General features: G+C 41.5%; 1 protein-coding gene across 15 annotated transcripts in view; it reads right to left on the bottom strand.

The window, feature by feature from the left end:
- Positions 1 to 25042, bottom strand: part of LOC135497791 (uncharacterized) — an 83360-nt gene that overhangs the window by 45497 nt on the left and 12821 nt on the right. For 4 of the 15 annotated variants that reach the window (XM_064787708.1, XM_064787707.1, XM_064787703.1 and 1 more), the window contains exons 3-10: positions 12214 to 12867; positions 10226 to 10257; positions 9800 to 9869; positions 8706 to 8818; positions 7371 to 7400; positions 6651 to 6686; positions 6170 to 6217; positions 5191 to 5217 (exon numbers count right to left, since the gene is read on the bottom strand). In XM_064787708.1, coding sequence (XP_064643778.1) covers positions 5191 to 5217; positions 6170 to 6217; positions 6651 to 6686; positions 7371 to 7400; positions 8706 to 8818; positions 9800 to 9869; positions 10226 to 10257; positions 12214 to 12867 — 1010 coding nt within the window. Of the gene's footprint in view, positions 1 to 209; positions 306 to 835; positions 929 to 1660; positions 1754 to 2157; positions 2218 to 2830; positions 2858 to 3228; positions 3274 to 3553; positions 3596 to 4080; positions 4132 to 4554; positions 4591 to 5190; positions 5218 to 5836; positions 5867 to 6169; positions 6218 to 6650; positions 6687 to 7370; positions 7401 to 7682; positions 7869 to 8705; positions 8819 to 9799; positions 9870 to 10225; positions 10258 to 12213; positions 12868 to 25042 lie in introns of all 15 variants that reach the window. The other 11 variants (XM_064787710.1, XM_064787704.1, XM_064787711.1 and 8 more) reach the window with 9 other exon arrangements.

The raw sequence follows: 25042 nt of genomic DNA on the forward strand, positions 1-25042 counted from the left end.
CACAGGCATTTGACATACATGTAAGCACATCATTTCCCGCTGTCCAAAGAAAAAAGCCGACAAAAGTACTGGAGAGAAAAAATGCACACAAAAACGTTTTGAAAGATGAACCCTGAAAAATCGATATCCTGTGAAAAAAATACCAGCAACCACATTGCTTTTTAACATTTTCTTGACACAGAATACAAAGCACTGCAGCGTTTTGTTACCTTAAACTTTGACATAATTTTGGTGGGTTTGTAGTTTGTATTAAAGGTACTAATCTTAGCAGCTGCTCGCCAAGTTAATTTGACGTTTTTTGATTGCTATAGAGAAAAAAACAACTCAATTTAAAATCACCATAAAAGATTTCTGAACAGCAACAATAATCGCGACAATCTTGGTTACTAATGGTCTCAAAGTGGGAATAAAGATTTTGGTCTAGAGTCAATACAAATCAACCTGAGAGGGAACTGGAGGGACCCAGGAAAAAAACAACTTGCAGTTGTGCACTGCAAGTTTATCTTATATGCTTGCCAGTGCAAGAGAGCTTTAGTGTCAGTAGGCGACGCACTCCACAAGGTATGTCAATATAGTGACTGGTACTGTAGCATCTTTAGACAAATATAGCATGAAATTAATGAAGGGGAAAAGCAATGCACGGTTCAATGGCAAGCCCACAGCGTAGTAATCTCTAGCATTTCTAAAGGGCAATTAAACAAAACAATTACTGTTGTACCGCTACATGTACATGTATCATATTTGGTACGAAAAAAGATACAGCGGTATATTTTCTAAGCATCTTTTGACTGATTAAGGTAAAAATATAAAAACTTCCACCATGGCACTACTATACCTGGGTACGTCCACGCACAGGCTTTTTATAATTCTTATTGAATGTATCGACTTTCGCATCTGCATCCCAATTAAGTTCATCGTCAGGGTTACGCTGGTAAAGCAGACAAAAAAGCAAGTTAACTACCTGGATCACATTTAACGTACTAACTAAGATGATGGAGGTATCCATCATCACGAAATGAAGCTACGATGTGCATGACGGATATATACGTCATCAACTTTCAGCTCAACTACTTCACTATCTGGCTGGTTAAAATGAGGTAATTCTAACTCTAATTGCAAGGAAATCAGAGGTAATTTTGCATCACTATTCGAATGAATATCAGTAATAAGTATCAGTATTGCAGGATGGCTGGTATCACAAAGCAAGCAAAATATTACAGGTTTCACGTCGCAAGGCATGTTTTATGAAGTGTACGAAATGTGATTTTGATATCATTCAAGTCTGATATGAGGATATCTTTAAATCTTTTAGGTCCCTTTAGGCCCTTGTACGCAATAAATTTTTGTCACTTGGCACATTCAATTGGGGTCTGGAGTAAGGATTGACCATAGGCACCACGATTTTGGCTGAACTTGAAATTCTAAAGAAGTAAGAACTCTTTGAGAACGACTTGAATACCAATTGCAATGGCGGGAGTCTGTTCTTTGTTTTCCAGAGAACAGCCTCCAAAGCTTTAAATGGACATTGACTTCATTTTGAAGGAGTTGATCTATTGCTTTTAAATTCTAGCCAAAATAGTGGTACCTGATGTGGTCAACCCTTAAACATGACCCAGATTTCAGTGCCCCACTCGGTGCATATTAAACTCAAAGAGCATACCTTATATCTTCCAGGTCGGGATTTATGCCCAAGATTTGAAAGGGAGTCAACCTTAGCATCTGCGTCCCAATTCAAATCCAAATCCTCTCTTTGCTAGAGACAAACAAAACACACACAAAAAATAATTCAAAAAAAATTTAGAACTTCAAAAAAATTCAGTTTCAGTGGATGCTCATAGAAACGGAAAAGATGCCTGGTCACGGAGAGCAATTTGAAACTGTGTAGTAGGAAATCAAAGGTCTCTCTGTTTATAAAAGCTTACTATAGAAGTGATATCAGGGACCAAGTACTAAATCTAAGAAGCAAGCATGGCTAATAATATGCAGGTAGCTGCGACATCTATATGAATACTAGAGTATGGTTTTTACCAGGAAAAGCTAAACATCGCAAAATGTAAATGTCCTCTTCACCAAAGCAATGTATTAATATTGTTGACAATAGAGTTCTGTCAGGCCTCGCAGCAATGTACAAAGCTGAAAATTAAATTTTAGGATTACCTTTTTCTCGGGAGAAATTTCAGGTACCGGGGGAGGGGGGCCAGGTGGAGGACCAGGGGGCTGAGAAAGAAGAGAAATCGACATGCTTATATTTACATAAGTACACTACAGCCGCATGCAATAGGTAACCCCACAAACCCTAGAGAGACGCTCTTAAAAACTGAAAAGTAAAACCTGAAATGAGATGGTGTCATTTGAAAAATATAAATCATGCATTAGCATTGTTTCCAAAGCCTGGATCCTACCCATACCTAGCAACAGAGCCTGTAGATTTAATGAAACCCAGGAATGAAGGAGAGAAAACTCTGAAAGAAAGTGTCAACTGTAGCCGCTATCCGACCAAGAATTCGCTACGAATAATGTGACAACTTGAAATCGGGACGATAATGCATAAATTAAAGGACATTGCTGGATATTGTGCTCAGGATAACAAGGACATGAAACCTACTTATGGAACAAAATGACCTCCTAATCGATCTAAAGAATGTGAAAGAAATAACCAAATTCAGAGCAGGAAGAAGTGAAGTCAGGATTTCAGTCTCGAGATATTCCTAACTTTGGAACAGTGCACACAAATCTACCAAAAACAGTCCGTCAAAATAATCGATTAGACTAAGAAGAATTTTTTGGGTGCAGAAAACGCTAGTGAAAGACCAACAGAGTGTATGGTTACCTTTCGTTGATCAGACAGATTTGGAGACTAGTAAAAAGAAAAGAATGTGAATTGTTGAAATACACAGAGAGCTCTCGAGTACGGATTCAATGGTGATGTCAGTGGAGGAAAATTACTCTATGACGTGGACAGACAAAAGTGGAAGGCATGGTTGACCATCAGCCTTGAATGATATTATGGCCTCAGGAGCCATGTAAGCAAGGATTATTCGGAGGGTGTAGAGAGAGGCAGCATCGAAAAGTTCACGAATGGATTTTTATGTGAGTTGGAGTTTCAAACTGACAAATTTATGATTCAATGAACCCACCGCATCAGATTAAATAACAATATAATCATTGGCAGAGCAAACATATCCATTTCTTGAAAGCTGAAGACTTAGACAGTACGAAAGAGATTACCTTTGGGATATTTGGCGACTTCCTTGGCAAATAAGGAGAGGGCGACTAGAGAAGAAGGAGGAAAGGTTAGGTGAGAATAGGACAGAATTGGAATGCTCAAGTCCTTACAATTTTTTTCCTGTTCTTGCAATTGGGAGTTAAGACTTTCTCTCACAAAATAACTTTTCTAAACAATCATACGTGAGAACCAAACTTTTGCTTCTATCAAATCTGCTGATGCAACGGCCCTCGAAGGAGAAGGATAAAAAAGCACAAGTCCTATACTGATTGACTCATTGTCCTGACAATATGTACGACGATGTTCCCTAAGCTTCCAACCTCTTACCTTCCTCTGTGGAAGGGGCGACTTCCTAGGGTCAGGCGGGAACTGAAGTGGAGAGGAAGCCAGTTGGTAAAAGACGTGGATAATGACAAGAAGAGTCATGCAGAGATTTGATCGGCACTTGTAGTGATGTCTTATTGTGCAAGAGTTTCAAACACGTGAAAGGTGTCGAAGGGGAGACAGTTGCAGTGTGCAATGTATGAAATTACTTCTGTCTAGCCTGGAGATTCTGTTCTGCAATCAATCATGAAAGGGCCAGTTGCAATCAAGTTGGAATCTTCTTCTCTCTTGGCATCCGCCAGATGACAGCCATCTAAGCTATGATCATAAAATCGACTTATGCTTTGCACTTCCTCACAGGAAACTGGTTTTGCAGAAACTTTAGGCAAAGTTTCCCATCTAACCTTTGCTATTCTTAGAAAGATGAAATTTAAGGTTAAATTATAGTATGAAACTTCCTGATTAAGTCAAGTGTGTCAAGAGCAGCCTTGATGAAAGATTTCCATGCTGACGTGATGTTAGGAGTTTACCTTGCCATGAATTGCACAAGGGGACTTCCTCGGGTCAGTTAAGTTAGGGGACTGAAGGAGAAATTTGGAATGTTGAACATGAACTTTGACATCCAAAGGCAACTCAGAATACTTCTGAAATGGTACAAGTTTTATATCAAAAGGTATGATTGGGGTTGGAATCTGTTTCCTAATAATCATGAGAATAATGATAGCTTTTTTTCTTGATGTGCGGTTGTGTTTTGCCTCCTGGCTCTGAGCAGATTGCAATTTATGGGGAGAAAATTGTTGCAAGTTTGCTTGGAGACTTGTTATTTTTTATTGCTCATTGAAGCATTACGCACCACATGTCTCTGCAATAGAGGCTACTTACATAAGAACTTGTAAACATCATCTTCCAATATTATTTCAGAATTGGGATGCATTGTGTTTCAGTAAGCGAAGCATTTAACAAAGCTAATTTTCATACTCATAACTACATGTATGTTATGTTACCTTTCTCGACAAATATGGAGACAGCTGCATTGGGGACTGAAGAGCAAAGTTTACAGAATAGGTAAGCATTTGATCAGCCATATAATAGCACATTGATACAGTCCTGCAATTAACATGCTAAGGAGCAGCCGACATCAAACTGAAATGTATGCATTTAAAATGACTGTATGATTGGGCTTTCAGCTTAACCCCTTAAAGGGACCATTAGTGCACAGCAACAGCATGTACATTGTTAATGGCTGAAAGCACAATGATCGCATTAGCTGTAAGCTTACATCCGAAACAACACAAATGTCATGCGTTTTCATTTCTTTGCGACATATATCGAGTGCCTGCTGATGGATAGAGAGATTGTTTTGGTCCAACTAGCAGTGGCACTCTCTCATTAGGATTGGGGTATCTGCGGCCACGAACTAAAGGAAGGTTCTCGGCATCTGAATCCAGTGAGGGAGACGGAACATTTCTTGCCACTGTTATTATTGATACCTTGCTCATTTTTGGAAAAGCACATTTAACATTTAGCATTTAGCATTTAATAATAGCATTACATGTAGGATTTATGGAAAACACAAAAATCTGCATTTTATGAATTAATCTATGAAGCGAAATCACATGCAGATTATTATAGTCGAGTACCTTTCTTGGAGTTGAAGGAGCAGAATGCTTGGTAAAACAAAACAGAGTAGAATTAGTCGGGGAAAATATCTTCATTATCATCTGTAAAGAGAATCATGTGTCTGTTGGTAGACCAACTTCCTAGTATCGCATGGCCATTGGGACAACAACATTCCAAGTAGAACCCCTTGGAACATCAATGTCTCACTCGATGTCAGTCCTTCAAGAACAGTCACGGTTCTCCACCAGCTTATAACCAGATTCCAGTGCTGAGAAGTTGGGCCCGAGTTCGCGCCCAGGGTTCTTGTGGAAGCCGAATAAGACCACTGCCATTGACTGCAGACACCGATTAGAAGCTTCACAATTCTAAGCTCGCTTGGTGCCCTAAAGTTGATCCAACGATCTTCTTGGGTAGGCCAAGGGTTATATCAGCCCTGCCCCTCCACTCCATCACAGCTGTTAGGGTGGCCTAGCTTGTTGTCTTGTGGAATGACGGCAAGACCATGAGTGTTTCTGAGATGATCTTTTTTCTAGCTCTCAGCTAATATACATTCAGCTTATATACACACTGAAGCATGGTTTCTTCTTCAGTATTCCATCATTGTTAACTTTTCAAAAGATTAAGAAAAAGAAGAAAATTGCAACTGAGTAGGTAAATGATAATTACCCCTCTCAGATCAGAAAGGTAAATTGGCGGCTGCATTAATAAAACAGAGAATGTAATACAATCTTGCTGCTTCTTGTTGTTCCTCGCACAACAACAATTGACATTAATTTATTGCAAATCACCTTTGGAATGAAATTCTAAAAGGCTTCGGTCACAGAATGTTGACGTTTCGACTGGGAAGTAATGCTAAGCCTTGTTTCACAGTGGTCGGCGGGCTGGGTTTAAATATGATGACAAATGTTCACCATGAACCATTTGAGAAAGGATTGCACGTCTCGCCAGTAAATGAAATGTTTGCTGTAGAACTTGTTTGCAGAAGATGATAATTCTTACCCCCATAGAAAAGTAAAATGGAGGAGTGATGTCCAGAGAGTTTGGAACCTAGGGAGGAAAGGACAGATATCAGAGAAAGAAGACGAGTATAATTTAGAAGCGGAGGGGGAGAACGTAATTGATATTGTAATGTTTTGAAATATTGTTGTATAATTGTCAAACATCACAACAATGGAATTGATCTTGTGAGATGTGATTTTTGTTGTTGTTATTGTTTGTTGTTTATCTGGTGCCAAAATCTTCCTCCGTATAATCGAGCCCTGGATAGGCACGCCTCCAAGTGAACTTGAATAGCCACTATGCCATTGCATTCCAAACAAATTTACATCAAAACTTGGCAAGATAGTTTGTTCTTTAGATCGGCAATGGCAGTGAAAAGGTCGCTGAGTATTGCACTTAATGATTGCGGAGTATTCATTCTATTAATCTCAAATCAAATTGTTTAGGGCAACTCTTGCTACTGAATATTTCTACAAGTTACCTTTGTATCATTGGGCCTAACCACTGAGTTGAAAGGCTAAGAAAACGAAAGAAGAAAATCATATGATATAAAGTTACACAATTTGACTGTCTTGCAACATCATCAAGTTGCAATATCATCAAGACAAACTCCTCAGAATTCTACTTTTAATGCACTTCAGGTGCCAAAAAGTGCATGTAAATGTACATGATGAATTTCTTCAGCAACGAGACCTCGTCATTTGCTGGGCATTTGCTGAAATCCATATTCAAATTTAGGTGGGTTGTATGAAATGATAACTCGGTGCAGACCTTTATACTATCTGTGGAGACCTTCTACAAAGAAAATGAAACGAAGAAATCAACTGTATCCCTAAAGTGATCTGTTGATGGGCGAACACGAACTTGAATGCCTTGTGCGATAATACTTCCATCTAAAAAAATACCATTCAATACCAAAGAGCAAACTAACAAAATCTGCCTACAGATGAGATACCAAATAACATCACTGCCAAATTAAATTCCAGTGACTTGGGCTTCCTAAGACTACAGAATATCAAATCCAGAAAATTTGCATTGGAAAATTCTCTTGTACTGCAAATTCTTCTAAACTGCGTTTAGATGTGGAACTGGTGCACGGACTACCAACGCAAGTGAGAGAAAACTCCCGAAAATCTGCCTGAGAAATGTAAGTGCAAGAAAAGAACTACCCTACTGAGGTGAAAGCACTGGGGGATATTACCTTGGGGTGTAAGGCCTGCGACGATGAAGGCTAATGAGATAGATTTCCAATATATTTGTCACTAGACATGTTAGAGTAAGCTAGGCAAAAAAGAAAATAACAAAGATTCTGGGACGAAGCTGCGGCAGGTACTACTTGCACGCCTGTATGCCAGATATCATGCAAAGAAGGACATTTCCCTGTAACGAGGAGCCTTCAAATACCAATAAGTCATGCAAAATCAAAATATTAATCTGAAGGTTTCCCTATTTTCCACAATCCTGAAAACGATAACCCTATAAAGCAGCCACAACCCATTGAACTATGGGTTACCTTCCATCGACGGTGACCGTGTTTACGGCGATACGTCTCTGGCGACATGTCGCCATCGCTGGAGCTATCGCCATCTTCATCTCGGTTACGGCCGTATTTCTTACGGTAACTCTCTGGTGACAGGTTGTCGTCGCTACCCCCATCATCATGATCATCATGATCATCATGATCATCACTATCTTCATTCTATTCACAAACAAATGAAAAAAAACTTCTTTTGCGTCAAACAAATCATGAAATGACGCTCACGTAGGCGTACGTGTATCAACTATTGCTTTTTAAAAGAAGAAAATGCCCTTGAAAAAAACATCCTTGAGCAAGTTGACAGCTTGTTTCCTTTGCCAAATGTTACAACCCAGGTTTTGAGGTACCATGCATGGCCATGGGTATCATTTCGTTGCCGTTTTCACGAACAGTCCAATCAAAAAAAATATGATTTTGAGTAATCAGCATATTTAAGTTATTTGTTTCTTGTTGATTCGCCAAACTTAATTGGTTGTATGTTTTAAACGACCTCATGTACAGGTCTACAAATTTGAGTGAAGAACCATTGACCTATATCATTAGGTTTGGTGGCAAAACCTCAAAAAGTGAAAATTTGTTGATTCATGGTGACTACGTCAAAACAGTGACGATTTAACTGACCAGGTGAAACAACTATGTATGCGGACGGGCGTGATCTGTTTTCAAGTAGACCTGGTACCCCATATAGAGAGTTACACTAATTCAGAAGGCTGATGTGCTCTGAAATAATCATTAGATTACATGACTTCTTACACTCTTACACCAAAAAGCAGACATAGGGGAAATGCAAAAGGGGTAGAAAGATCTGGATGTTATTTTATTTCTTATATATTAATCTAAGTAAAGGATAAAAGTATTCGTCAATGTCTAAGCCAATCTTGACTTACGAAGTGCTTACCAAGCAACACGTGTTCAACATTGGTTACCATGATAAGACCCTGGTTGTTATGGCAACATGCCAGTTGCCATGACAACCTATTATTTGCTATAGTTACTCACCTTCTTTTCTCCACCACCAGGTTTGTGTGTTGCATTGTTGAGTGATCCAACTTTTGATTTGGCCACTTCTTTGTAGGCGAGTTTTTTCGATTCAATCTTTACGTTACCACCACCTGTAAATGGGATTTGGGAAGGAAAGGGGTCAAGAAACGTAGGACATAAAAATATTGAATATTTAAATGGTCACTGCTGAAAAGGTGAATGAAAAGAGGCTCACCCTGGAAAATCAGTTTCCTCATTGAAGCAACTTCAGGGCAGCAGATACAGTTGTTGATAACAATGTTTATCTAGAGTGGCTTCAATAGTGCTGTCTTATCAAAGTTCGGTAAGTCACCTGTTGTTGGCTGCTGTGGTTACAGAATTCATTCAAACAGTAATGACCTTTGCATGGGATGTTTCTTAAATTCAAAGGGACGTTTATTCTAGATATAAAACTGGGGGGTGGCTATATCTCTTAACCACACACAATCGCTCACTCTTGATAAACATTGCAAAGAATACTGACCCTCTGGGTTGACTTTACAGACTTGACTCACACCAAAACGGGTACAAAATGATATCAGAAAAAGAAGTTAAACTTGCAGTGAAAAAATACCAAGTGGGATTTTTGAAACGGGATCAGAGGCTGCTGGTCTTATGGTTGGCATCAGTGTGGGGTAAAAAATCATTTAAAAGACATTCACCACATGGTCCGAAAATTTGCTTACCAACTCATCATGACCTTTGTTTCAAGACAAAATATGCAGAGTATAGACTTAAAAAGTCTTTTTTCACTTAAGTATTGATATCAAGGATACTCTAGTCCATTTCACAAGAAAATGACACCGCACATAAAAAAGGGCCTAAAATGACAGGAAAAATTTGTCAGTGATTTGCTTCAACAGGTTCAGATAGCTTATTCTTGGTCACGGTTTGTTCGATTTTGACAACATTATTATTTTAAGACATTTCATATTTTCCATTCCCATATTTGAAAGTGTATTTTCTGTAGTCTATCCGCATTACGAGATTGAACATTTGAAATTTATCACATGATAACAAAATTGGCAAAATACTTGGATACCGCGGATTTGAGATGCTGGTCCTAAACCTACCTGGTGAGTGATGAATATTGGCCTTGGATCCACATTTGCTCCCAACAGCTCCGTAAGCTCCTCGTGGACTCTGGGGAAAAGAAGGAGAAAAGATTGACAAGGTTGCTCCTAAGGTTGCTCCTCAGGTTGCCTTATGATGTCTACCATACTGTTAGGCCAGCTTTTACATTGTATTCACGTCTTGTCACTCTTCACTGTTCACTTTTTACCTGTCGGGAGCATGTCACGACGTGATGATAAGGGTGAAAAGTGACATCGTTAATCGTATGTAGCCCACTCTCTTGTAATGCCTTGTTTGCTGTGACGTGTGAAAACGTGAACTCTGTCGACACCCGCCCTGTATAACAATGCAGTCACTGCAGTCAATTGGGTTTCTGAGATTGTTTTCGAAGTGACAATGAATGTTGTTGAGAGAATCTTTATTACCTTGCCATCACTGCTCGTAGATCCCCTGGCATCTGTAAAGGACACAGTATAAATGTCAATGACTATTGTTAGAAAACAACAGATTTACATCAAGCTGTCAAATATTTGCCTTTTCAAAAGGAAATTTCATAACTACAGTCCCATTCCTTATATGTACCTCTAGGGTAAGCATGGTAAGTATAAAATGTTTCAAAAGATCATGCCACAAATATATCAAATTTGAGGTGTTCTAGACATTGTTAAAATCGATATTGTTACCTCACTGTTGATATCTGTTGTTAGACCTAACACTGCTATTTTGCCTCGAACCTCGGGTGTTGGTTCGGTTTTGGTCTACATATGTATTAACACCACCCTCGTGGTGTTTGGTGGGAAACTAGTACCTCCAGTTTGGTACCAATTCCTGAAGGGTTGACCATAGGTACTGCCATTTTGGCTAGACCTCCAAATCCTAAAGCAATTTAGGAACTCTTTCCAAATGAATTGAATGCTCATTTCAAGGGCAGGAGTCATTTCTCTGGAAAACAAAGAACAGACTCCCGCCCTTGAAATTAGCTTTCACTATGTTTTGAAGGAGTTCTAATTGCTTTATGATTTCAAGTTCCAGGCAAAATGGCAGTACCTATGGTCAATCCTTAAACCAAATTATTCAAATCATCCAAAAATTAATCGATAATGTGAAATACTATTGCGACATTTTATTCAATTATTAGAATAGGGCGGGCACAGTTTCATGAACTTCATGCCGCATGTGGAGAGCCCCTTGAAGTTGGTTAGAATTGAAAAATCAATCATAAATTAGATGGAACTGTGTGTGTAAAGCGTGTACATGGGCCTATAAGATGAAATTGAAAGTCATGAGTAGGCCCTGTGTAGGACTTTATGCACACAATGAATATCATACTGAAGATTGCAACAGGCAACTCTACTGCTAATGGGTGGACCATATACACAGCCATTTTGGCTAGAATTCGGAACCCAAAGCTATTAGAACTCTGACCTTTAAAGTTGAGGTGAATGCCAAGTTAAAATCTGGGAGATTGTTCTCCAGAAAGGAAAGAACAGACTCCCAACCTTGAAATTGGCAATGGCTTCGTTTTGAAACAGTTCTAATACTTGCTTTAGGATGTCGAGTTCGAGCCAAAATAGTGGTGCCTGTGGTCAACCCTTAAGAGAAAATTGTTTGTTACGCAAGGTTTAAAAGTGTGGCTGGATATCTGTAGAAATACTTTTGGAAGAGAAACCATGACTGAAAGGGCAAATCCCACTGCATGCAGCCCTTCACCGAAACCTTGCCTTAACTGCCCCTTATACTTACCAAAATAGACAAATTTTACACGGTATTGAATATTCGTAATGGTACTCCAGTTTCACTGATCTAAGACCGGTTCTGAATATTCAATTCAAAGCTAGATATAATCTGCATTGTTGTTTAATGCCATTCAACATGTTCAGTTGGGATGGCCAATGATAACAACAAGTTATCTGATGGTCATGATGTCAAGTTCAGGCTTGACCTTTGTTTTCATTTTGTAGTACTTTTTCAATCAGTCTCAGGTCTGTGATAATAGAGTGTGAGAATTTGTAAATCTAATGATGACCCTAAACAAAACACTGATCTAAATTAAAAAGCATTTAAACATTCAACATGTTCGAACTAAACAACACGCATCACGCAAGAAAACAGGATGAAATAGAGATCTAAACACAAAGGAATTCTTAAGGAAGTCAAATACTAGACTTCACATGCCATTTCACTATCAACTGAACACATCAATTTGATAGAATATAACTTTAGATAACAACCAAACAATTAGCATTTTCCATCATTTTTGGGGGAAAATTCCAAGTGTGCCAGTATGGTTTCTAAAATATTGGTACCATCATTATAAAACTGTCTTCAAATCAAATATGCTCTAGGGTTGAATGTGGTAGAATAAAAAGCAACGCTGTTATCTATTACGATTGCATGAAATAAGTGTAATAACCTGAAGGCGTATTTCTCGGTGAGGTTCCTTTTTGTGGTGACGTCATAGGTCGCTTTAAATCCCGTCCTTCCGGTTTTGATCGTGGCGAGTCTTTGGGGGTGGTAGAGGCTGCTCTGGGGCTCGATTTTGCCGCACCGGCAGATGCCGCACGTGGAGAGGGTTTCTTTTGAGTGTCGGCAGAACCCGCAGTGCGTTTAGGGCTCTCTTTCGAACTGCCCAAAGTAGGGAGTTTGCTTGGCGAGCGCATCTTACTCGCGTTGGAAGTACTCGAAGTCTCATGTTTGATAACAGTGGTCTTTTGTCCCGCGTTGATGACAGTGACCTCTTTTGTTCCGTCTTTCGATGTTTTCTTTGAGACATCCCCAGTAACTACGCTGTTGCTATGGCTACTAGAAACAGCCTCGGTGACAGACTTGGTTACCTTCAAAACATCCTCCCCGTCTGTTCGGACCTGTTCTATCGTGTGAGTTTCAGTTTTTGTAATATTTTGCTTTCCTCCACCTGCGACGTTTGGACCCTTGAGATTACTCAAGGTCATATTTGCCTTGGCATCAGCTTTTGCATTTGATTCCTCCCGCAGGCCTATTAGGCGTTGTTCAGAGCCTCCAGAGCTGTTACTGCCACCCCCGGCCACTCCATTGGGCATGTGGTCATCTGAAAGGCAAACAAGTGAAAGAAATCATGTAAAAGGTGGTCAAGAAATTTCACGGGCCAGGGAAAAAGAAAGGAGGTGGTGGAGTGGCAACAAAAACATGGAAACATTCCACGAAGGAAAATGGCGATACTCGAAACCAGCAACTTTGAAAGTGAAGGTGCAGAGGGTTAATTTCTCCTGAAAACTAAGCAGCATAAACCACTGATGCCTGAAACACAAATTCTGAAAGATAAATAATGAAAACAGCATAGAACATAAAGCGGAACGGAAATTTACACAGAACTGGCAGAAAATGTTTCTCAAATCTTGAGGAATCAACATCTGATTGTTTAATGATATAAAACTTTGAGATCTCAAAGAGTATTTTGACAGTAAACTCTGACCTATTAACGAAACACTTGAACAACCTCACTACAAGTCACTGAGATGTTGATGAGATATCACTCAGATGAGCCCCTCAATCAACTTAACAAAACATCTGATTATACCAAAACGTGCCATCAATGTGTCTTTCAATAAATTCACTTAAGTCAATAACACACAGACCACTAGCAACAAACTGATAATTTGATTATCCTGAAATGTTTTAGAGAAAATCACACTCACACGAGATGGTTGTGTTATCGTTGCCCATTTGACCTCATACACAGCAGCTATCAAGGAGGGAAATGAATTTTAATCACCTGAACAGATTGTTTTAAGCCCACATTCAATATCAAATATTGACTGATAGGACACTGGGCAACTGCAAGGTGCGTCAAAGTGCCAATATTTATGAACACGTGGGTGGACTAAGTAAAATTGCCGACCGTTCCAGAATGGACAAAATGTTCATTGCTTCTGATACTAAGAAAGTAAGCCCCATTCAAGAAAAGATTACAGATCTATCTATATCATTACTGATGAGGGCAACTGCAATTGGTATATACTGCAAAGAAGGCAGTTCACACGCTATGCCATACTTGCACAACAAACACCGTTCCACACTCGTCAAGTAACAATCACAGGTGACAAAGTTGTGCACTGCGACAGAGACTTGATGTCAATTTTGTCCAAGTTGTGACAACATTTTGCCTCTCATGACATACTTTCTGAGTCATTTTAGCCCAAGTGTGATCTACTTACATGTACATCACTCAAAACGAATCACTTATATGTACAGCTGTATTGACAAGTTTCCCTACAAGAGAAATTTTAAATGCCATGTTGACGAAATCAGCATTTCATGCCTGCACAATATATTGAGTTGCGAGTTTATTGTCTATTTCAATACCAAATGGGAGCCTGGTCAAATAGGATGGAGAATTAAGTTTATTTATCTCCACTGGTGTTGGAGAATCATGAACAAATATCTGGCTTATGGTTGCTTAGCAACTGTCAATATGGTTTTCTTGCGTGGTAGGTTAAGATAGCCCATGAAAGGGGCTGAAACTTTTTAAATGTATCGAAGATCAACTGCCAGCAATGTATCAGTTGAAATGTCTTTTGTTTCTCCAGACAGAAAGAATGTATTTGAAAATGTAATTTATCTTCAGCAAGTAAGAACTTCTCAGCAATAAAGCCTCACATTTCAACTAAACTAGACATCAACATCCCCCATGATACTGAGGTCATGTCTCACAAAAGGAGAAGAATGCAAGAGTAAACCCACCAGCCATTTGAAGTTTACATGTACTTACAGAAAGTTAATGGAAAAGGAGAGAGTTGAGAGCTGAAAGATGGAGAGGAGACACGGATAGAATGCAGGTCCATTTGACAGAGATATGGAGCGAACTACATGTAAAGGTCGAGCAGGAAGTTCAGCTGATATGGATCAGTAGAATTTGCTGGAGCTACTAATTTTATGGTGTGGGAAACTGTCTTGTAATGCTTTTTTTCAAATTGGTTTTGTCCAACCAAAGGTTTGATCTTATTTTGAGAGTGGCAATTATTGTTGTCTGGTAACTGCTCATGTCACAGTCACAGATCAACTAAATGCAGTTTCTACTTTCATCAAGGTTCTTTTTCGACGTTGACTCTATTATCTATGAGTATATCATAGTTACAGAAAAGTTATAGGGCCTGCGGAGATAGTCATTGTGCCTTCACCTGCACAATAAAGTGTAATGGCCATTGCAATTACCTTGATATTTGTTGTGGACAGGACATGAAGGAGACGTTTTCAAAGATTCCCAATTACAGGTACAAGTCTCATTGAGGCTTTCCAACATCTCGCCATGGACTGGGCAGTTCAAGTTGATTTCATCGCCGTCTTCATCACAGGTGCATCTCTTCACCTTCATCCGTAGCGACCCGGTCTGAACATTGTACGCAGCACTCTCAGTCTTCTTGTTAGCCTTTGACTGTTTTGGAGGTGCTGCAGAGAGTTGTGATTGAATAGGACTCCTCGCAGTGTTTTCCTCTGGTCCTGGAGTACCAGTTCCCTTCCTCCCATGCACCGCACAAGTGTTCGAGCGGAAAAACATCTCCCCATAGACATCATCAGCCGGTATGCAAGAACATTCATCACTTGGAGGGCTACTCGATCTCAAGTCGGTCCTTATTGCCTTGACAATTCCGCCCAAGTTAACATTGACAGGTGTATCACGACTGCCATTCAAGTAGGTCTCTTCGGGATGCTTGACTGGTACTTGATCTTGCAGATTTTTTGGCACAAAAATGGTTTCAACGTCCATAACACGTTCTTGCATGGAGGTATCACCATTTTTCTGCAAATAGATGTCGACTTCCCTTCTGTCGCAGTCACCAGTATCGGACTCTATCCAAATGGACTTAGATTCAATAAATCTGTATTTCGAACTATCGTCCCCATGAAGTCGGCATGCACCCTCAGTCTCATCAAACGAGCCGGCACAGATTAAGTGCCTGTCTCCGCTTCCATGTAGCCGACATAATGGCGATGCAATAGTCTTTGCAATGGACATCTCACCATCTTGGAGAACTTTAAGGTGAATGCACGGACAGTGGGCATGAATGAAGCAAGTTGGATTCAAAATTGACCGGCTTTTCCCATCTTCATCTGCCATCGGGATACACGTACAGTTTGATCGTTTGACGCCCCTGCTACCATGAACATTACAATATGGCGATGTAATGGATCGGATGGTTTGACCATTTGGAGAGCCAACAATTTCAAATGGAACGCAAGTACAGTTCCTGTGTAATTTACAAGAGGCTCCACCAAATTGTGCACAGGTGCAAGGGACATTGCTGACATTGCAACTGGCATTTTCTACTGAGTCTTCCTCTTCCTCTGGTTCCAAATCGATAACCCCTACATGGTTACAAACTTGGCAATGAGCTTTAACACAATCCGGGTCTAAATCACCATCAGCATCATCACATATGCACAAGCTTTCTGGGGACATAGTCTCAGAAACATGTAGTACCCCATTCACCTCTTGTTCCTCATGCAGAGGACACGACCCCGCCCTCTCCAATTCCACAGCATCATCACAAATGCAGTGATCAACTGGATGAACTGGACAAGGTTTCACTACGACAGGCTTAGTGTCGAAAAAGAACTGTTGGACTTCAGCTGAGAGTGACCTGGAATGCTTTTTTACGATACACGTGCACAAGTCTTTTTCCCAGCTTACAGGTGACATTGGGTAACTTGGGCTACCGAGAAAGTCGACGAGAAGTTCTTGCTCTTCGTCTTCTTTGTGTAAAACAAGTGATATAGGGCTCATACTGCACGAGCTGGTATAGGTTGGGGATTTTACGATTCTGTCACACTCATCTTGTTCGCCACAGCTTCCATGCAGTTTACATAAGGGAGATATCAGCGTCTTTACAATAGCACTCTTGCCTCCTGACAGCAATTTTAGGTGGACACATGGGCATCTTGAATGCAGCTTACACGATGGACTGACAACTACCCTGGCAGTCCCATCTTCAGCCACCACTGGGACACAGGTACAGGAGTCGTCCTTGACCCCACTCCCATGGACATCACAGTAGGGAGCAACAATACACCTCAAATCATCATGTCCGTTCTCCGAAACCCTCTTGAAGGGAGTGCATGTGCACTTGCCATGGACCATGCAAGACTTTGTGACCTTGCTATTCAAAGGTATGCAGGAGCATTTCTCGCTCCCGGTCATTCTTGGGGTAAAGCTGATACCGGATTCAACCAGCTCATGCAATCGACAATGACTTGGGCCATCCTCATCAAGACAAGTGCATATAACTCTCCCATGAACAGGGCACTGTTTCTCAGCCTCCTCCAAGGTCATTTCTCGCCCGCTCTTGGATATGGTTTGCTTACATGTGCATAACGCGTAGACGTCGTTGAATGCAAAGACCTGGCCAAGGTTTGGTATAGTAAGTCTCGCTTTCATTGGTGTGACAGGACCTTCGCAGTGCAACTCACAATACCTGATTAAACTCGGCTCCGTACAGTCTGCACAGATGCAAGAGGTGCTCTTTTTATGGAAGTTAGTTAATTCTGGATGCCCTGCTTCATCTCCAGCACCATCTTTCGTGTCCCTAGGACTTTCTCCATGGACTTGGCAGGTCATGTCTATCCTTGGCTTCACATTGAAGAAAATTCTCTTTAGCTCTGCTATGATTGATTTCTCTTCTGGCGGGTCATGACATGTACAGTTCAAGTCGTCAATGTATGTCATTTCATTTACAGTGTATGTTTCAAAGAGGTTCTCCTCCAAATAGTGGTTTAAATCATCAAGGAAAATGGTCTGTTCGTCACAGCTACTCTGGCGGCTCAATGAAGTAGGACTTCCAACAAATGATACTTGTTTAGGACTATTCGGTGAGCTTCGCACTTGATATGTTCCATTGTCCATGTCAACTTCAGAGGTTGGTGTGTTATCCCTGGAAACTTCATAAATTCCTTCAGTTTGATCACCAAGGGATAAACAATGTTCAAGCGACTCCTCAAAAGAGACATGAATCTCAGGATTTGCCGGGTCGTGGTTTTTCTTAGTTGGCGAGACAATCTTCGTTGGCACTGGCAGTTGATTTTCTTCTGCCACATCATTTTCAGGAGACAGGGGTCGCCCTGACCTCACTGACAGGGGATTTTCAGTAGCCACTAACCATTCTTCCTCCACCTCTGACTTTGGAGACAAAGAAGGAGTGGTTTCTCTAGTGTCGTTTTTCATTCCATCCTTCTTTTCACCTAAGATGTCAACTCCTTTAGAGTCAAGGAAATTCTCTAACGACATATCATTCGTGTCTATTTCAGGACTAAAAGGATATCCCGACTCTACACACTGGTTCACTTCAGCAGCCAGTACATGCAGCCATTCCTCCCCTAAGTGTGACTTTGGAGACTGAGTTGGAGACGCTTCTTTGATTTCATTCATAAAATCTTCAATCTCTTCTTCATTGACGTCAACTGTGGATGAATCAGTGACATTGCTTATAGTATCGTCAGTGAGGTCCATATGTTTTTCAAGGTGTACAGGGCAGATTTCGGCTTCGTCAGGAGAGTACTGATGTTTGTTGCAAACTAGATGAAGGCCGTTCTCATCAATGCCATGCATCATACACAGTGGAGATGCCAAAGTCTTAGCAATCGCACTTCTTCCATCCGCAAATATCTTGAGGTGGATGCAAGGGCATTTGGCATGTTGTCTGCATGCTGGTGAAACAATTATCTTAGCTATCGCAGGTGTGTTTTCAACGGGTATGCAAGTGCACTTGTCCTTCTCAATGTCACCCATGCCATGGACCTCACAATAAGGAGATGTGATGGACCTGATCATAGGTGTTGGCACATGATCTATGACTCTGAATGGAACGCAGTTGCAATTACCATGCACCTTGCAGCATTTGGGTGTTCCCTCACCACAGGTGCACTCCTCTCCTCCATTCAGGAGTTCTATGCCTCTGTCAGCCAAAGTGTGCAGTTTGCACACTTCTTCAGATTCTGTTTCTTCTAGCATGTGATTTAGGCATGAACAGGACAACTTACAATGGAGAGGGCATTTTCCTTCTGATGGCAAATTTTCCACTTGCTTTTCACATATACATTTGGCCAGTACATCAGTGACTGTAAACACATGCCCAAGGCTCGGAACATCCATTCTGACATCTGCAGCTTCAATGGGGTCTTTGCAATGGATCCTACAGTACTGAATCAAAGTCTCTTCACTTTGATTGCCGCAAACGCAAGATGGTCGTCTTGAACGTTGCAGGCCCATATCAGGATGGTCTAACGAATTAACTTCTGGAGGAGCATCATTGTCAACAGTCCCTCCATGGATGGGACAAGGTTCTTGTTTTTCCTTTATTCCAAAAAAGAACATCTTCATATCTAGCAAAATGGACTTCAGTTTTTTTGGACATGTGCAGCTACTCAGACGTTTCAAAAGGTCACTCTCAGAAATTATGTTGTCATCAACATCCAAACCATTCCTGTGCCTGTGCAGGTGAACCAAGCAAATTTTATTGCCAACTTCAATAGCAGGGTCCCGGTTGCATACAAGAAGGGCACCCTCTTTGAAGTCGCCATGAAATTTGCACAATTGAGACATCAATGTCTTTGTCAAGAAACTTCTGCCATCAGAAAGTTCCTTGAGATGTATGCAAGGACAACGTGCATGTGTTCTGCATGTAGGAGTGACAACGATCTTTGCCACTCCATCTTCGTTTTGAATGAGAAGACAAGTACAGTTCTGCTCTTCTAGGTTTTCAAAACTTTTGTCCCCATGAACATCACAGTATGGAGAGACAATCAGCCTTACTGTGTGTGTGTCCTTGTCTGAATCGGGCAGAACATTAAATGGGACACATCTACAAAGTCCATGTACTCGACATGAATCTTTATTCCCGATGTGTCCACCTTCTTCGCAACCTTCTTTGCAAGTACAAACAGCAAATGGATCAATGTCTTTTGCTCCAATGTTTATGCCGCCAAAGTATGGACTATGAAGCCTGCAGGTCCTCGATGGAACACCATGCACACCAACGTCCTCATTACAAGAGCAGTATGTCCGTCCGTGGATTGGACAACTCTGCTCTGCTTCTTCTAGTGTCATAGTACGGTTGCTTTTTGATATCGTCTCTTTACAGGTACAAATTGAGTAGATGTATGTTGTACCAAAAAGGTACCCCAACCCTGGAATGCTCAATCTGGCTTTGAGAGGGGCAACAGGTTCATTGCAGTGGACCTCACAGTATTTAATGAGGTGAGTTTCGGACTGGTTGAGGCAGACACATGATGGTCTGCGGGAAACAGACATTGAATCAACCTCCAAAGACTCTGCACTCTCAAGATGAGGTATATGAACTTGACATGGCTTCTCTTCTTCATGCTTTTCATTGAAGAAAGCTTCCTTTATCTCCGTCAAGAGGGTTCTAGGTCGATCCTCTTTACATGTGCAGTTTGGCTGAACAAAGGTAACTCTTGGTTCGGAGTCAGGTTCAGATTCAGGCTTGCTGTTGGTTTGTGTTGTTTCAGATTCAGGTTCGAGTTCTTCCATTGATGATGCTAGGTCCAGCAAGTCATCGTAAATCTCTTGGGAGTCAGCGTCAGATGTCTTGAAGTGCTTTTCATGGTGAATAGGACAAACCCTTTCGCACTCAGTACTGCCATACTCAGCATACTTGTTGCAAACAAGATGACCTCCATCATCATTTGAATGAATCATGCATATGGGTGACACCAATGTTTTTGAAATGTGGGTTTCTTCTTCAGCCAGTTCTTTCAGGTGGATACATGGGCATATGGCATGCATTGTGCAAGTCGGCGATACTATGACCTTGGCTCGTCCAGCTCCGCATTCAATTGGGTAGCATGTGCAAATTATTTCACCATCATCCTGATCGCCATGTTTGGAGCATTGCGGGGAGATAAAAACACCAATAGTTGATGTGCTAGGATCAGAGACTCGTAAAGGCATACATCTGCAGCAGCCATGGACTTTACAAGACTCAGTCATACCAGTGTCGGAATTCATGCAAGAACAACTTTGTTTTGAATCTGGACGATGGGCAGTGTTGATTCTTCTGCAGGCGGCATTGTGTATTCTGCATCCCGCATCAAACTCCAAGATATCTGATCCATCTTTTGTGCAAATGCAGTACAGCTTGTTGTGCACTGGGCAATACTTGTCGTGGTCATCAAGTGTTCCTGTGCTTTCAACCAATGGAGTCTCTGCACAGTTACAGATAACGTGAACTTCTGTCATCTTGAAAGCCTCGCCAATGACTGGAATGCTTTCGGTGACTTTGAGCTGAGGTGCCTCCTTGCAATGCACTGAACAATACGCGGATGTACTAGGTTCAGTCTTATTGGCACAAATGCAGCTAGGATAACCACTCTTTGGATGAAAGAAGGGGAAGTCGCCTTCAGCTAAGATTTCAAGTGATTGTGTTTCTGCTCTTTTACTCGGATGGACTTTGCAGTCGACGGGGCTTTTCAGATGGAAAAAGAAGTTTACTAGTTCTGCTAAGAATGATGGTTTATTGCAGGTGCAATCATTAGCTGTACTCACTTTTTCCTCTACCTCAGATGACATGTTAGGCGCTTGTGTCTCATCAGCCACGGTGCTGTGAATGATGTCATCTTCTTTAGCGATGACAACTAGACTCTCACTTGGATGGACACTCCTCACTTCTTGATCGACTTCATGTGGGCTTATTTTACCTCCACTCGGCTGTGGCGAATTCTCAGCAGCACGTTGATCAGAGCCTTCCAAATCCTCAGAAAGATTCCTATGTGCTTCACACAATGGAGAATAGACAACCTTTTCCACAAAGCTTTCTCCATGTTGCAAACATTTCAGTGCAACACATGGACATTTGGCATGAACTCTACAAGTGGACGATGTGATCACCTTTGCCATCCCTCCCCTGCTCTCAACCGGAATACAACTACAGCTCTCTTTATCCACATCGGAATCCCCATGCAGCTCGCAGTAAGGGGCCTTCACGAGCTTCAAGTGGTTCCTCTTGTCTTCAGTGAATTCAAATGGCGTACAGTAGCACTTCCCATGCAACCTACAAGCAGATTTCCCACCAATATCCCAAGGTACGCAGCAGCATCGCTCACTGCTTTCCACAAGCCCCTGCTTATGCGTTGGGGTACCATTCTTTGCAACTGCATGCAGCCTGCAAGGTTCCTCCAACTCGTCCTCATACTCGTCATCAATCTTCAGGCAAGAGCAAACAGGATGGTTGTGTATGACGCAGAGGGAATCAGGGTCTTGGAACGCCTTCATACTAGAACTAGAGTCCTCGCACGTGCAAACTGCCTCAACTTCAACCAATTCCCATCCTAATCCAATATCATCAAGGTCTTTGGTTGAACCAGGTACATCGCAATGTAATGCACAATACTTCATCATCTTAGTTTCATACCCATTTGCACATACACAAGATGGCAACTCTGACTCCAGGTTGATATCAATCGACTCTTTGGAAATGTTCGCTTGGTCTGTCTCATCCGTACTATGGTCTTTTTCTATTGCGAGAGTATTTCCCTCGTCCATTCTATGAATCGGACATGGCTTCATCAGACTGTTTTCATCAATTGAGCCTCGTCTAAAGAAACTTTTCAACTTTCCAAGGACATTCTCGTCACCAGCTTCATTTTTACATGTACAGGTCAACTCAAGGGTGTTACCCTTTAATCCCTCTTCAATTCCTTGGTTTTCTGGTACATTCACTGAGACATCAAACGGTAAATGCCTTATCAAATGTACTGTACATATTGCATGTGCTTCTGGAGAAGTTGGATTGTAAATTTTGCTGCACTTCAAGTTTGTTGCTTTGTCTCCATGCATTTTACAAAGGGGAGATCCAATTGTCTTAACAATGAGGCTGTTCCCATTTGACAGGACTTTGAGATGGATACAAGGGCACATCGAATGCTGCTTGCAGGTCGGAGGTACAATGATCCGGGCCTGTTTCTCCCCAACCTCCATCAGAATGCACGTACAGCTCCCTGAACCAGAATCGTTTCCATGGACTTTGCAATACGGGGATGCAATAGCTCTAATCATGGGACCATCTTTACTACCAGTAATTTTGAATGGCGCACAGGAGCATTCCCCATGAACTTCACAGGATGGATTCCCACCGAACTCCTGCTCAGGACAGCTACACTTCTCATCACCATTCTCACTCTGATTCATTCTGATACAACTGAACAGGTTACTATGAAGAGGACATTGCTTTTGCTTCCCAGATTCCTGGCCTGCCTCATCAAAGCATGAGCAAAACTTTTGACTGTGCACAGGACAATTCATTTCGGCTTCCTCTAAAGTCATTGTGCGGTTACTTCTTGAGATATTCTGCTTACATGTACAATGAGTATAGATGTTGGTCTCGCATAGGAGGTTACCTAAATTGGGTATGCTAAGTCTTGGTCTTTCTGTAGGGGCTTCTGACCAGTGTGCCCTACAGTACTTAATGAGAGCAGTTTCTGTCCCATTGGCACAAACGCAAGAGACTGCTCGGTTTCTTTGGTAGGGTATCACCTCCTCATTCCCAAGCATTGAGAACTCCACATCATCATCTACGGGCCACTCGTGATATGGGTTGTTATCCTCATTGCTACCATGGATGGGACAAGGAGGGGCTGGCGGTGACTTCACATTGAAGAAAAATACCTTCATATTATTTAAAATCGAGTTGTGGTGATCATCATTGCATGTACATCTTTCTTCTGGCTCTTCTTCACTTTCTGACCCCTCCTCTTCAGGACCATCACTTGCCTCTAACCTATCCACAGAAAGGGTAGATAAAGCTCTATAGAGCCTCATCCCGACTCCTCTTATCCCCTGCATTACTCCACTTTCTCCTGGTGATTTTCCATCTTCCTCCACATTCATATTGGGAAATCTATCCTGTGGTTTCACATGCAACTGACAAGATGCTATCATATGGTCTGTAAATCCATTATTACACACACACTCCGCTCTTTCTAATCCTTCATGCTTCCTTCCATGGGCAGGGCAAAGTGAGGCAATAACGTACAACTCCCCTGTATTGTTCCTTCGGCATTTACAATGTCGCCTACACAATGTTGAGAAGCTCTTAATCTCACCTGTCTCTAATTTATCACAAATGCACTCGGCATCGCTGCCGTGTAATTTGCAATTAGAGGCAACATTTCCAAGTTCTCCACACTCCAACTTTTCACAACAGCACAATGGAAGTGGAATGATGTCTTTCACCTTATCTCTGTGGTAGTAACAATTTCGAGCATCCGCCAAAAGGACTAGAAGAGCACCACTACAATTACAATTGATGTCGATTGCATATTCCGAGTCACCGCGACCATGAAGAGAGCACTTCATAATGTAATTCTCAATATTCGCAATCGTTTCAGGGTCCGACAGGTTACAGCTGCAGTCACATATCTTTGGCCGATGAAGAGGACATTTGCATCGTTCAACTTCATTGTCATGTGAAAGCTGACAGTTACATTTCACCCGATTAAAGCTACCACCAGCTAGTCCCACGTAGCGGCTGTGGACAGGGCACACAGCATGTAGATCGTCCGCATTGGGATTGTCTGGGTTACATATGCATTCATAGCCATGATAAGCACAGTACCGGTCTCCGTTTCTGTCGGAGGAGCACCTACACTTTGTAAGCTCTGAGAATTTCAAATGAACAGAGCAGAGGGATATCAGTTGATACATTGTCAACTCCTCTGGTGTATTCTTCACAGTTTCTTCACAGATGCATTGAACTGGAATATCTAATGCAGCCAAGACTAGACCCTGGCCTGTCACTCGTTCCTCTCTCGGTAACAGCTCCGTCCCATGCACAGGACAAATATCTACAGCCGAACTCCCCCGTCTTAAGAACAAGGATTTCATTCCCTCAATAACAGATGGTCTCTTCTCTCTTCTCATACATGTGCACTGCTCATGAGACGCTACGAGATTATCGTTTGACTGCAAGAATTCATTTGAGTGAGCGGAATCTTCCTCAGAATCCCCAAACAAAGGTTCACCATCACTTAACGACACATTGCTCTCTAAGCTACCCCTCGGCTTAAATAATGGATCACCATGAAGAGGACAGCTAATAGACTTCACGACTAAACCTCCAATGGAATATCTCTTGCATGTGCATGTGACCTGATCGGTAACGTCTCGGTCTTCATTGCTGATGTACCACTTTGCATGCACATCACAATGCGGCAGTGAGGAAACAGAACCCGTAGGATTTGTTACACATTTGCAGTCT

Source organism: Lineus longissimus, chromosome 13 (assembly GCF_910592395.1).
Source record: "Lineus longissimus chromosome 13, tnLinLong1.2, whole genome shotgun sequence".
NCBI classification, from domain to species: domain Eukaryota; kingdom Metazoa; phylum Nemertea; class Pilidiophora; order Heteronemertea; family Lineidae; genus Lineus; species Lineus longissimus.